Below are 13433 nucleotides of genomic sequence, written 5' to 3' on the forward strand. Positions count from 1 at the left end.
CACAGATCATAATTAATGCAGAACAATGGATTGTTCACGAGCGTTCATACATACAGTATGTGCGAGACAAGATGCCCGGACCGGGGTCATTGGATAGGTATTTACAAGCATGAACACAAGGGCAACGGGCCTCATAAACTCAGCCAGCTGTCCCGGGTTGCTGCTGCCGTTAACAGGTCTTCAGTGAACCTGTTTCTTGATTCATTTCCATTACAACCTGCACCCAAACCATATTGACTTGGAATACAACACGATGCAACCCTGTTGTGTATAGCAAACGAATGCATACCTTTCAGATATCCTGACGTACCCAGAATTGGGCAATGTTTGCATTTGCAGTCGTTTTTAATTAGATAATGTAGGCAGCTCTGCGGCATATGTATAATGCATAATGTATTTAGCTGGGGCATAATCCGACTTTGCAGTATTAAAACTTTATAAGACATATTCAATAGACAGGGCATATTTTGATGCACTACCTGCTGATTCTCATTTTCTTTAACCTGTTTACAGGTCCCTTACTCATCCACTCTTTACCAAAGAACCTTAAACATTCAAATCTCTCTGCAGCCACTACATTTGTATTTCACTCGCCCAGCTCTCTACTCACAGCTGTTATCACTAGCCCTGCAAGGAAAGCTCAGCATATTTCTGCAGAATCCGTCAAGTTCTGCACTTCCTTCCCCCATCCCTTGAGCTGTTATTTACAAAATTCTTTGGCTAATATAATAATGCTTTCAGCTACCAATAGCGCTCTCAGCAAGAATGCAACGAATTACCCTGTTTTTCTCTCACGACTGGGGTAGCAAAGTGTGCAGATTTGTGATATCAATGTGAATTATAAATCAATTATGATTGCTGCTTTTGTAGGGCAGGGAACAACATTGATTACTGAACAGAGCCAGGGTTATCTTTATAGAGTATGATGGAAATATGTGCCATTCTTCTTACTTTTGGATATCAAAGATCATAACAGTTCATCATCATGCAATTGTTCTGCCAGGAGTATCTCATGCTAGGCTCAAGATGGTCTGGAAGAGTTCCTGGAATATATGAGATGTATTGATTTGGATCCTTATTGGGTCAGTACCAGATGAATCAGCCCACCGTCTAGACAAATAAGATCTCTCACTCGGTGTCAGAAAAAGAATGGTGTCCAGATTGAAACAACTAAGGGGGTCCTTTTTATTGAACTTTTATTTACCTACTGCATAATAACTTTGTCAAGGTGAGTTTAGTTAGCAAGTTAAGGCTTTGCTGGGGACACTTTGACTTTGCGCTTCCTTTTGATTTGAATGGTAAATGTGACTTTTGTTAAGTTATTATCTAGGCCTTAAATCAAATATTATATGGATGTAAATTCAGGTATTTGCATTCTACTGTCACAGGCTATTCATGTAGCTAAATTTACTATGCAAAAAATAGATAAGCAGAAGGTAGCAATTCTATGTAAATGTTGACCTTCACGTTTTGGTTGTTTGGCGGAATGCCATGGAAACGTTATGTATTAATTTATAATTAAATTAAAATTGTTGACAAAAGACTAAATGTGTTCATATAAAATTATATGGTGAACATAAATAAATACAAATATATGAAATAGCTCATAGTGAATTCAGAATTATATTTCCTGTGATTTTAAGATTGGGGCCTGGTTTCACAGACAGGGCTTATATTAGAAAAAAACATTACTGGAGTGCATATTGAATGAAAACAATGGCACTGACATATTTTTAATATAATTGCTCTCTGTTAAGACAGCTCAAACAGTCTGGGAATAGGCTTAAGTCTTGTCTGTGAAAACAGGCATAGAAGTAATATTTGTCACCCTCCTAATTATAGCAATCACACCCTCAGTGTTGGTGAATCAATATTTAAACCCAAGGGAAGAGTAATCATTACGTGTAATGTTGATTTAGTGTCTGCACCAAATGGAGACATTGCAGGAGAGGCTGTTGTAGAGGACAGGTTATTTTTAGAGCCACAGGGACACACAGGTCTTCCTTCTGGCAATGTCCATCACTTCCTAAATGTGGGTCATGTGGCCCACCAAAAACAGATGATCAAAATCCACCCAAGAGACAAGCCCTCAGAAAAATATTTCCATTGCTCTGCTGACTGATTTCCTTTCTCAGTATCGCACTGAAGTTAGACAATGCAAGCAAAATACAATTTTTAGAAAACAAACAAACAAACAAAAAACTCAACAAACTGTAAAGACCTGGGAAGTGATGAAATTGTAATCATGGCAGTGATTCAATCAACTTGTTTGATTTGTTCAGCTCTCAAGTTGTGTCCCCCTCTTTTTCAGTTAACTGGTTTGTTTGTTTGTATCTTTCTATATTTCTCTCTTGAACTGAGAAAAATAACTATGCCCTTTTTCTTCAAACTATCATTCCAGGACTTTTTGAGTTTATGTTTTTAGATTTTATTTATTTATTTTTTTGCTTTTCAAGTGCTTGTAAAAAATAATGAAATTATTATTATGAAAAGATCAGGCTGCAGTATATGTGAAGTGGAGTTCTCATGCTCTCAGTAAATAATGATTTTATCTGAGATTATTTAGTCTATTTATGATTATTTTTAATAAAGACTATGTCAAGTCAAGTCAAGTCATCCTCATTTATATAGCGCTTTTAACAATGTAGATTGTTTCAATGCAGCTTTACAGAGATAAACATATAATTTAAGGTAACAGAGATTGGTTTGGTTTTATAGTGGCTCTTGAAAAATGTTTTTTCCAGCTAAAGCTAGTTTTGATTGATTCACTTCCGTCTAAATGATCATTTGTTATTAAATTAGGGGCCGCTAAGACGACACCGTTCTCTCTAAACAGACTTTAAACGTGAACCGTCCCGGGTAGTTCCCCGAAGGGACGGACGCTGCGTGAAATCGCAGTGGGAACGCCCTCAGCGTAACGCGTCTGAAGCATGAATGAAATCAGTCAATGGAGAGAATGAGCGTACGGCGAGTGACGTCATCGACCAGGAAGCTATAAATATCCCCTGAGTACACAACACGCCAGCTTAAAAGTTACTGAAGCAGCGACCCAAGGGGATGCCGAGAGTATGGCAGGACACGCAGCGTCCGTCCCTTCGGGGAACTAGGGTTACATACGTAACCCGGGACGTTCCCCTTCAGGGACTACCGCTGCGTGAAATCGCAGTGGGAACGCAATACCCACATCCCCATACGACCAAATCCCCATCGTGTGTCATTAGGAGACACAAACCGACGAGAGAAACTGAGCCCCGGGAGTGGAGCTAAGATCGAGGGAATGAAATCTAACGAAAGTGTGCGGTGAGGACCAGCCTGCCGCATCACAAACGTCCTGAAGAGAAGCTCCTGAAAGAAGAGCTGTAGAAGCAGCCATACTCCGGGTGGAATGAGCCCTCACAGCCAAAGGTGAAGGCTGATGGGCCGAACCATAAGCAAGTGGGATGGCCTCGACCACCCACTTGCTCATCCTTTTTCTAGATGCAGGACACCCTTTCTTAGGTGACCCAAACAGACGAACAGTTGTTCCGATCTCCTCCACAGGGCAGCTCTGTGGAAGTAAGCATCAAAACCCAAACTGGGCACAGCAAATTAATTTTCCCTGGCCTGACGTCAGAAAAGGCGGAGGACAGAAAACCTGCAGAACTATAGGTCTAACTGAAACAGTTGGAACCTTAGGAACATAACCTGGTCTCGGAAAGAGAAAGGCCTTAACCAACCAGGAGCAAATTCCAGGCACGAGGGAGCCACCGAAAGTGCTTGAATATCTCCAATTCTTTTTAGAGATGAGATAGCGAGAAGAAGGATAGTCTTTAGAGTAAGAAACTTTTCCGAAACTTCCTCGATGGGCTCGAAAGGAGCAAGGGAGAGACCTTCTAAGATGATGGCCAGATCCCAAGCTGGTACCCTCGTGCGAACTGCAGGCCTCAGCCTCAAGGTGACACGAAGAAAGCGAGACATAAGTGGGTGTTTCCCGAGGGAACCTCCACTTGAAGGGGTGTGGTAAGCAGCTAAGGCCGCCACATACACCTTCAGTGTGGAGTGGGATAACCCTGTGGAGAGACGGTCCTGCAGGAAATCCAGGACTGTACCAACCGGGCAGTTAACTGGGTCCTGCTGGCGCTCTCCACACCAAGAGGTGAAAAGTTTCCACCTCGCGGCATATAACTTCCTCGTGGAGGGAGCTCTGGATCGGAGGATGGTCTCAACGACCTCAGCCGAGAGACCAGAATCTACGAGCTGGGCCCCCTCAGAGGCCAAGCCCACAGCCTCCATAGCTCTAGACGGGGGTGAAGGGTCGACCCACTCGCCTGAGAGAGCAGATCTCTCCTGATCGGTATCTCTAGGGGAGAGCCGTTGAGGAGAGACACTAGGTCCGCAAACCATACCCGGGCCGACCAGAACGGGGCTATTAGCAGGAGACTGAGCCCGTCCCGGCGAACCCTGTCCAGAACTCCTGGGAGCAGAGCGATCGGGGGAAAGGCGTACAAGCGTGACCTCGGCCACGGATGTACCATCGCATCCAACCCCAGCGGGGCTGGATGGCTGAGAGAGAACCACAGCGGGCAGTGTGATGTTTCTCGAGAAGCAAATAGATCTACCTCGGCAAGACCGAAATGTTTCCATAGGAGTTCCACCACCTCGGGGTGAAGACTCCATTCCCCGGGCCTCGGCCCCTGTCTTGACAGGATGTCTGCCCCCTGATTTAAATACCCCGGGAGATAAAAGCTCTCAGAGAAAGAATTTTCCCCTGGGACCATAGAAGGATCTGACGTGCCAGTTTGTAAAGCGGGCGAGAACGCAAACCCCCCTGATGGTTGATATAAGAAACCACCGATGTGTTGTCTGTCTGGACAAGAACATGGTGGCCCCTTAGGTCTGGGAGGAAGTGTTTCAGAGCCTGAAACACCGCCAACATCTCTAGGCAGTTTAAGTGCCACAGACGATGATGATCCTCCTACAGACCCTGAGCCGGGCGACCATCCATGATCGCCCCCCAACCCGTGAGAGAGGCATCTGTCATTAGCATAACGCGACGACAGGGAGCTCCTAACACAGGGCCTTGGTACAGAAACCAAGGATCTTTCCACATGATCAAGGCGTGATGACACCGTCGCAAACTCACGATCATGCGAAGCGGATTTCCCCTCGGGGAGAATCCCTTGGTCCTGAGCCACCACTGTAACAGTCTCAAGTGCAAGAGGCCAAGAGGTATCACGTTGGACGCAGCTGCCATGAGACCTAACAGTCTCTGGAACTGTTTTACAGTGGATGACTGGCCTAGCTTGACCTGATCTACTGCAGCGAGAATCAAAGCAATACGAGCAGATGACAATCGTGCCTGCATCGTCGTTGAATCCCACACTACACCTAGAAAAGTGGTTCTCTGTAATGGAGAAAGAACACTCCTTTTGGCGTTGAGCCTCAGCCCCAGTCACTTGATATGAGCAAGAACGACATCTCGGTGCCGAACCGCCTGTTGTTCCGATTGAGCTAGAATCAAGCAATCGTCTATATAGTACAGAAAGCGGATGCCCTGTAACCTCAGCGGGGCTATAGCAGCATCCGTACACTTCGTGAATGTTCGGGGTAACAGTGCTAGGCCGAACGGAAGAACCCGATATTGGTACGCTTCGCCCCCGAAAGCGAACCTCAGGAACTTCCTGTGTTGAGGGAGGATAGATACATGGAAGTAAACGTCCTTTAGATCTATCATGACAAACCAGTCCTCGGATCTGATTTGAACATCCCCAGTGACAGACACAGCGCCCTGTAACGTACTGGCAGGGAACAGCTGGTCTGGGCACTCCACAACCCTCCTCGGAGGGGGCGAGCGTCCCTCGGGAAATCGCTCGCCGAGTCTCTCTACGCCCTGTATAGGCAGGGTTAGTAGAACAGACCCCTGAGGGCATCGAGAAAGACAGGGCACCGTGTTTTTGTGCGGTGAACTCAAGTTTTTCCCGATGGGGACCACCCTCAGAGTCCTGACGTTCAGCACGTCAGGATTTTTTTTTTTCGATGAAGTAGTATCCTAACTCCCTGCTGGGTGGGGGACCCATTCCGCCAGGAACTCTACTAAGGGAACCAGCCTCTCGAGGCTGGCCTCCGGATGAACATCCCGAGTGACAGACACAGCGCCCTGTAACATACTGGCAGGAAACAGCTGGTCTGAGCACTCCACAACCCTCCTTGGAGGGGGCGAGCGTCCCTCGGGAAATCGCTCGCCGAGTCTCTCTACGCCCTGTATAGGCAGGGTTAGTAGAACAGACCCCTGAGGGCATCGAGAAAGACAGGGCACCGTGTTTTTGTGCGGTGAACTCAAGTTTTTCCCGATGGGGACCACCCTCAGAGTCCTGACGTTCAGCCCGTCAGGACTTTTTCGACGCGGCTTTTCTGGCGACAATGACTGTCCTCAGATCAGTCCTGCCCCGAGAAGGCCGCGCCGGAGAGCGCCCCGCCTCGTCCCTCCAGTTTCTCTGCAGGGGGGCACGAGACGTGACACTCCGCTTCTGCTGTGCTCTTTTGGAAGACGAACTCGACGAAAGACTTTGCTCTGGTTGAACATTCTGCGTGACAGACACAGTGCCCTGTAACGGCGCACCGGCAGGGAACGACTGGTCTGAACACACTAGAACCCTCCTTAGAGGCGGCGAGCGTCCCTCGGGAAAGCACTCGCCAGACCCTTCTACGCCCTGTTTCGGCAGGGTTAGTAGGACGGGCCCCTGAGGGCACCGGGAGAGACAGGGCACCCTTAAGGGAGGTGAACGCAAGTCTCTCTCGGCGGGGACCCCCCTCAGATTTCCTTTGAGCAGGTCGGCCTGAAAAGCCTGCATAAAAGTCATCGTATGCAAACATGCAGCCGCCTGCCGAGCCACCGAGTAAGCCTTCCCCACCAGCACAGAGGTATATATATTTATTTTATTTTTTTTTTTTTGGTGGAAGAGCCGGTGCTTTAAGTGAAGACGATGAAGCAGGAGAGAGATAGCTCGCGAGCGTCTCCTCCGCCTACAGTATCGTCACATAACCAGCAGATTTAGCACCAACAATGTTACCATAAGCATTGGACTGATTTGTGTAAATTCTGCTTGAAACCGGTCTAACCCAGGTCTTTGAAACCTCAGCATGAAGATCTGGGAAGAACGGTAAGCACCGGCTAGAAGGTTGAGGTCGTGCAGACAGAAATCTATCATCTAGATTGCTTTTAATTCTAGAAACCTGTCTATCAGCTGGCCACTCGATACTGTTATTTATTTTATTTTTATTTTTTTTAGCTTTTCAACAGCCCGAGATAATACATCCATCAAACCTTCTTCATTTGCAGTATAATGTTATAAACTAGTTTTCTCTGATGCAAAACTTTCGACATCCAGCTCCTCAGAACTGGAAAATCTCAATTCAACATCATCATGTGCCTCCACCCGGGCAGAAGTAACCGCCGCAGCGCATGCTTCCAGAGCCGGGTGAGAGGCACTAGATCTCGTCGGAGATAGCTGAGATAGGGCGGAGCCCGTCTCAACGTCGCCAGCGAGATCCATCTGCGAGCCCCAAGACAAGCGCCGCCGCTCTGCCTCAACAGAAGCGGGACCCGAGCCTCGGGGAGCTCGCAGCAAATCACTCTCCTCGAAGAGCGATCGCCGCGAGCGCAGAGTTCTCAAGGGAAAACGCTCGCAATGCTGACAATCGACTCCCTCGAGAGCCGACTGGGCATTGCTGCACTCCCAAACAAGCCACACTAAGCTCGTGTGAATCCCCACCCGTGATGTACCGAGTACAGGGGGGAACACACTTCTTATACTGCTCGCTCATATTGGTTTTTTTATATAAAATATATATAGTGAAAACTCCTGACAAAACAGACAAACACAATCGACAGATTCAGACACACACAGAGCTGCTGAAGTAACTAAAGCTGGCGTGTTGTGTACTCAGGGGATATTTATAGCTTCCTGGTCGATGACGTCACTCGCCGTACGCTCATTCTCTCCATTGACTGATTTCATTCATGCTTCAGACGCGTCACGCTGAGGGCGTTCCCACTGCGATTTCACGCAGCGGTAGTCCCTTCGGGGAACTGTGATAGACAGTGATGGCGTTCACATGCGCATTAAGAATTGATTCTATAGTTATGTGCGTTTGAATATATGTGCGCAGGTTTGTAATTCCATACAAACCATGCCTAAACAAACCACTTGTCTATAAATTTTGATGCAGAATTTTTATTTTATCTTATCACTTTGGGTAGGTACGCGAACCAAGAAATTCCACAACGCTTACTCTATAGAGTGGTATAGGGATCCTCCATAGGGAGAGGCTAGTTGGCACTTCAGCACTGCATTGTCATCTATGTAGTTCTTATAACTGTTTGTCTGGTGCTCAGAAGTCTGTCTCATACCATAAACATGCTGTGATCTTTTTTTTTTTTTTTTATTCTTTTTTTTTTCAGTAGCCTACATTATAATAATTAGTACCATTAATTTGGAGACTGAACTCTTTCAAAATGAATGATTACAGACTTTGTTTTTATGATACAAAAAAAATCTGATAACCTAATGAAGAATATTAAAAGTGTTACATGTTGTATCATTAGAAGACTTTAAAGAAAACCTAATGACAACAATGTATTCCACTGAAGCAAAATGCAAAGCTGAATAAGACACACTGAAACACAAATTGGATCTGAGAGAGCTTAACGAATAGCCTTATAATAGAGAGGAGCTTTGGTATGTTCTTCCCTCTCTCCTTCCTCTGCTCTGTTTTTAATTTTGTCATTTAGTGGGAAATTAAAATACATTTTAGGATTAGATAAAGCTCTAATCTGGCAAGAGTTTTATTTATTTTTTCCCTGAGTGATTCCAGAAATAATTATTGCAGAAAGACACTGCAAGTAATTTATTTTTCTTCCTAGCTCAACCTCATAGCCATTGTTAGAGCTTTATTCTTTCAGTCTACAGTCATTCATAAGATGCAGGCATTCAGTATCATGTAGATCATCTTGAAGGTAGCATGTCTGCTGATTGGAGAGTAATTTAGTGCTGAGATCCAATCAGTGGAACCCAATTATCATGTAGCCTATTATACTCAGACCTGCAGTTGCACTATGACCAATTATCTATGAACCAATTACTGTCTTGAGACATAAATGACATCATAGTTCTGTTTCAAAATGATTTTTTTTTTCAAAATGTTTGATCTACTTAAATTTGTTGTAAATTGCAAACATAATATATTTTTATAGACATGGAATAAATTAAAGATTTTCATACAACTAAACAGAATGTTGACTCATCAAATGATAAAATTTATCCTACTCAAAGCATTTTTGAATGTCTCTCCATTCCTTCACCTGCATTTTATAGTTATGTGTCATTTTATAGTCAACCAAAAAAGATTTGTCAAGAATTTAAAGTTCTCATATCTCATTTGTAGCCCTTTGCAGGGACATGTGCTGACCAGAAAATCAGACCTACGACCACAAAACTAAAACAGTCTGGCCCTGGCTTGATTCAAAACGGACCTGCTGGACTGAGCAAAGATGAAGCTAAACTAGAGAAAATTTGGTTTTATTCAGACAGGATCTTTATCTTTCACATCAACTTAGATCAACTTTGGAAAACAGCATGTAGTTCCGATAGAAGGCCAACAAGACAAGGTCAAGGACCTACCTCAGAGACTGCTGTTATTGGTGCGAGAAGTATGTGCGAGAACAAAGCTCTCCGTACACTGCTGACTGCTGGAGGACAAGGAGCGACGGGGCGACCTCTGGAAGCGGTTACGTCGGTTGAGGTAGCTGCCAGCCGTCCAAGTCCTCTGTCTCTTGCGAAGGTACTCCTTGTAGTTCTTGGTGAGCAGGGTGTAGAGGAACGGATTGATGCAACTGTTGCTGTAGGTCAGACAGGTGGTCAGATAGTTAATGTTGCGCTTGGCTTTGGTGGAGAGATCCAGCGTGGGCTGGAACTGACCTAGAAGCTGCCAAATCCAGAAAGGTAGGAAACAGGCCCAGAACAGGAGCACAATGGTGAAGATCAGATACAGGACCTTCTGATTCGGGAGCTTCTTGGTCTGCTTGAAAGTCTCAGTCTGGGAGATCCAGTAGGTTCGTGCCAGGCGTATGTATAGGTACCCGATTATCACCCCTGGAGCAACAATGCTCGTGCCAAAGAGAAAGGAGATGTAGATTTTATACGAGAGAGGGCTGAGGGTGGGTTGACACATTGGTTTGGAGCTCTCCGTCATCAGCTGGACGCTAATGATCATGGGTAAGGTGAGAATTAGCGAAGCAGTCCACACCAGAAGAGCGATTGCTTTTCGGTAGCTCTTAGAGCGTTTGACTGTATCCAGAGGCTTGAGTACGGCAAAGTAACGTTCTGTGCTCATAACAGTCAAGGTGAAAATGCTGGCATGCATGGTAAGGAAGTCCATGCTGATGAGAATCCGACACCCGGCGTCTCCAAAGTACCATCCCTTCAGGAAATGTGTGCATACTACAAATGGAATCGTTAGTAAGTAAAGCAGATCAGCGAGTGCCAGGTTGATGATGTAGATGTACATAGAGGCAGCAGAGCGCATGGAGTGGCACATGACCACGAGTGTATAGATATTTCCAGACACACCCACCAGACACATTAGGGACAGGATGGTGCCAATGGTGAAGTTGGCAGCTAGGTCTTCAGTAGAAGCTTCTACTGGACGCTCTGTGACGTTGGAAATCTTTTCCACCATCGCCACTATGGGCTCCATTGACACAGTGGTCATCTCTAATGAGGAATTAATGATCAAAAGTGGTTAAAAAGTTGCAACAGAAATAAAATAACTAAAACCAACATTAAAATCATATTTTAATTGGTTGTGTACCTTCGATTCCTAATAATAATTCATATATTTTAACCCATGCTGTACATTAGGTCAAACATTTTAATATGACTTTAATTTCAATTACAGACTTGCTTCGTAAGTTATAAATAAAATAATTATTTAAAATGAGTATAAAACAATATTTAAACCTATAGTACAAGCTAAGACATGTTTAATGTGCTTTAAATTAATTTTAAAGGCTTGTTTTGTAAGTTAATAAAATAATTATTTAAAAAATATATAAAATAATATTTTAACCTTTGGTGTAAATAAGGTTGTATATTATTTAGTGTGCCTTTCTTAATAAAAACACAACACATCACTCCTGTCAATGAAAAATTAAGTTGAGAGGTGGATTAACTTTCCCACTTGGTTGTGTATCTTCAATTCCTAATAATAATTTATATATTTTAACCCATGCTGTACATTAGGTCAAACATTTTAATATGACTTTAATTTCAATTACAGACTTGCTTCGTAAGTTATAAATAAAGTAATATTTAAAATGAGTATAAAACAATATTTTAACCTATAGTACAAGCTAAGACATGTTTAATGTAATTTAAATTAATTTTAAAGGCTTGTTTTGTAAGTTAATAAAATAATTATTTAAAAAATATATAAAATAATATTTTAACCTTTGATGTAAATAAGGTTGTATATTATTTAGTGTGCCTTAAATTATTAATAAAAACCCCACACATCACTCCTGTCAATGAAAAATTAAGTTGAGAGGTGGATTAACTTTCCCACTTCTTGATAAAATTGCTTTAAAGTCTGATATTAATTAACTATTTATATCAAATGATTAATACCTAAGCATCAAATTTTAATATATGAAAAAGTCATTGCACCCTCAAATTAATAAAATATGCTTATCTAACATAACAACTGGGGCATTTCAGACAAATGACCTCCAGAGTCAAATGTAATGAAAAACAAATAATGCTTTACCTTGATTGAATTCCACAAATGGCGTAGCTCCAAGCAGACAGACGTTTAGCATTTACATTGAGTCCAACTCATGATTTCTCTGACGAGTTTACTCAGGGATTCCTATCACGTTGTCAGCAAGAAATCCTTGAATGGCAAAATAAAACAATTCCAGTGGACCAAAAAGAAATTAAGCTCTGTCTTGTGTGTTAGGACACACATATCACATCAAGAAAAAAGCACAAATGAGATTGGCAGGTGCTTCAGCCATGTAAGAAAAACTTATGTTATTCTTCAGCAGAACACTCACTATATCACAAACCTGAGTGACAGATAAAAAAAAAAATCCAACAGGTTCAGAACAACCAAAGAAAGTAGTACTAGGGAAAAAAGGGCAGAAACCTCTTAGATGGATATGCCCAAGGAGGCGATCACTTTGAGCTACAGCTGGATTTTGAAACCCTCTCCTCCACTGACAGAGTGCATGCCTATAAGGGGTAGAGAGAGAGAGAGAGAGAGAGAGAGAGAGAGAGAGAGAGAGAGAGAGAGAGAGAGAGAGAGAGAGAGAGAGAGAGCTACGCACACACTGGCATAGAGTGGGAGGGGAGATGAGGGAGAGAGGAAAGGAGAGGGAGAGAGAGAGAGAGCGAGAAAGATTGGGGGGAAGGCATTGTGAGGAGGTATTCTGGAAATGTATGTGTGTGTGTTATTGTGAATGACTAATGAGCTACTACCTGAACTCATTCATTCATCTAGCAGATCGGAGATTGACACACATGGGGATTCGTATTACACGTTTGTGTTTCTGTGTCTCCAAATAAAGATAAATAATAATGAAGCACAGAACATAATGTTCCATAAAAAGCTGCCCTCACAAAACAAAATCAGCAGGCATTTGAAGCAAACAGGTTTAAGGTAAATGTTTTTTGACTAAGGCTATTTACCCTTCCCTTCTGTCAACTTCATGTTTAGCGATGAATATGTTCTTCACTTCGGTGTTCCAAGGGAAACATTTTGCAGAGTTGATTTCACATAATAAGCACCGACTGAGTCATGACTGGCAGAAAGTGGGTGTAGTGCTAAAGTCCTTTACTTTAAAGATGGCGTTTTTTAACCCAAAGCTCATCCCTCTAAAAATGGCTTAAAAGACTATTCTCAGCAGGTACTTAATAAATACCTGGGAGTTTTTTGGCATTTTTATGAAAGAAAGCCAGCCTTGTTCGGTTTTTCACAAAGATATGTTACCCTTAAAGAGAGGAATCCACATTAAGAGCTTGTTTACGACCCTACTGAAGGATGTCGAGATGGCATAAATTTAGAATGAACTCCATACAGAATACTCCCACATTTTTACTGGATCTTCTGTGTTATGAAGCAAACAAAATTTCTCCCTTTTTTTCCAAATATTTTCTATAAAAAACATCTCTCATGGGAAGGGTTAGCAAAAACAATTATTAACTGTCAGTGTTTGATTGGACTTTCAGTTTGTATTTTGATTGGTTCCTGTTCTCCTTTGTTCTTTTACAACCACCTCTTCGTATCCATGGTTACTGTTATTATCAGTTCAGTTGTGTCACCTGTTTAGTCATCATCATCATCTGTATCACCTGTGTTCTATTAATATGTCATCTGTGTTTGTATTTAAGTTCCAT

The 13433-nt window shown here is 43.2% G+C and overlaps 1 protein-coding gene across 1 annotated transcript in view; it reads right to left on the reverse strand.

The window, feature by feature from the left end:
• The window catches only part of uts2r (urotensin 2 receptor), a 63727-nt gene extending 51451 nt beyond the window's left edge, over positions 1 to 12276 (reverse strand). Inside the window, exons 1-2 of the mRNA XM_077201260.1 lie at positions 11803 to 12276; positions 9660 to 10751 (exon numbers count right to left, since the gene is read on the reverse strand). Of these exons, the coding sequence (XP_077057375.1) occupies positions 9661 to 10751; positions 11803 to 11854 (1143 nt within the window). The 5' untranslated portion in view covers positions 11855 to 12276 and the 3' untranslated portion in view covers position 9660. The remainder of the gene's footprint in view (positions 1 to 9659; positions 10752 to 11802) is intronic.
• Positions 12277 to 13433: the final 1157 nt, after the last annotated feature.

The sequence above is a fragment of the Siphateles boraxobius genome, unplaced genomic scaffold (assembly GCF_051911475.1).
Source record: "Siphateles boraxobius isolate OS27281-9 unplaced genomic scaffold, OSU_SipBor_1 46, whole genome shotgun sequence".
NCBI classification, from domain to species: Eukaryota; Metazoa; Chordata; class Actinopteri; order Cypriniformes; family Leuciscidae; genus Siphateles; species Siphateles boraxobius.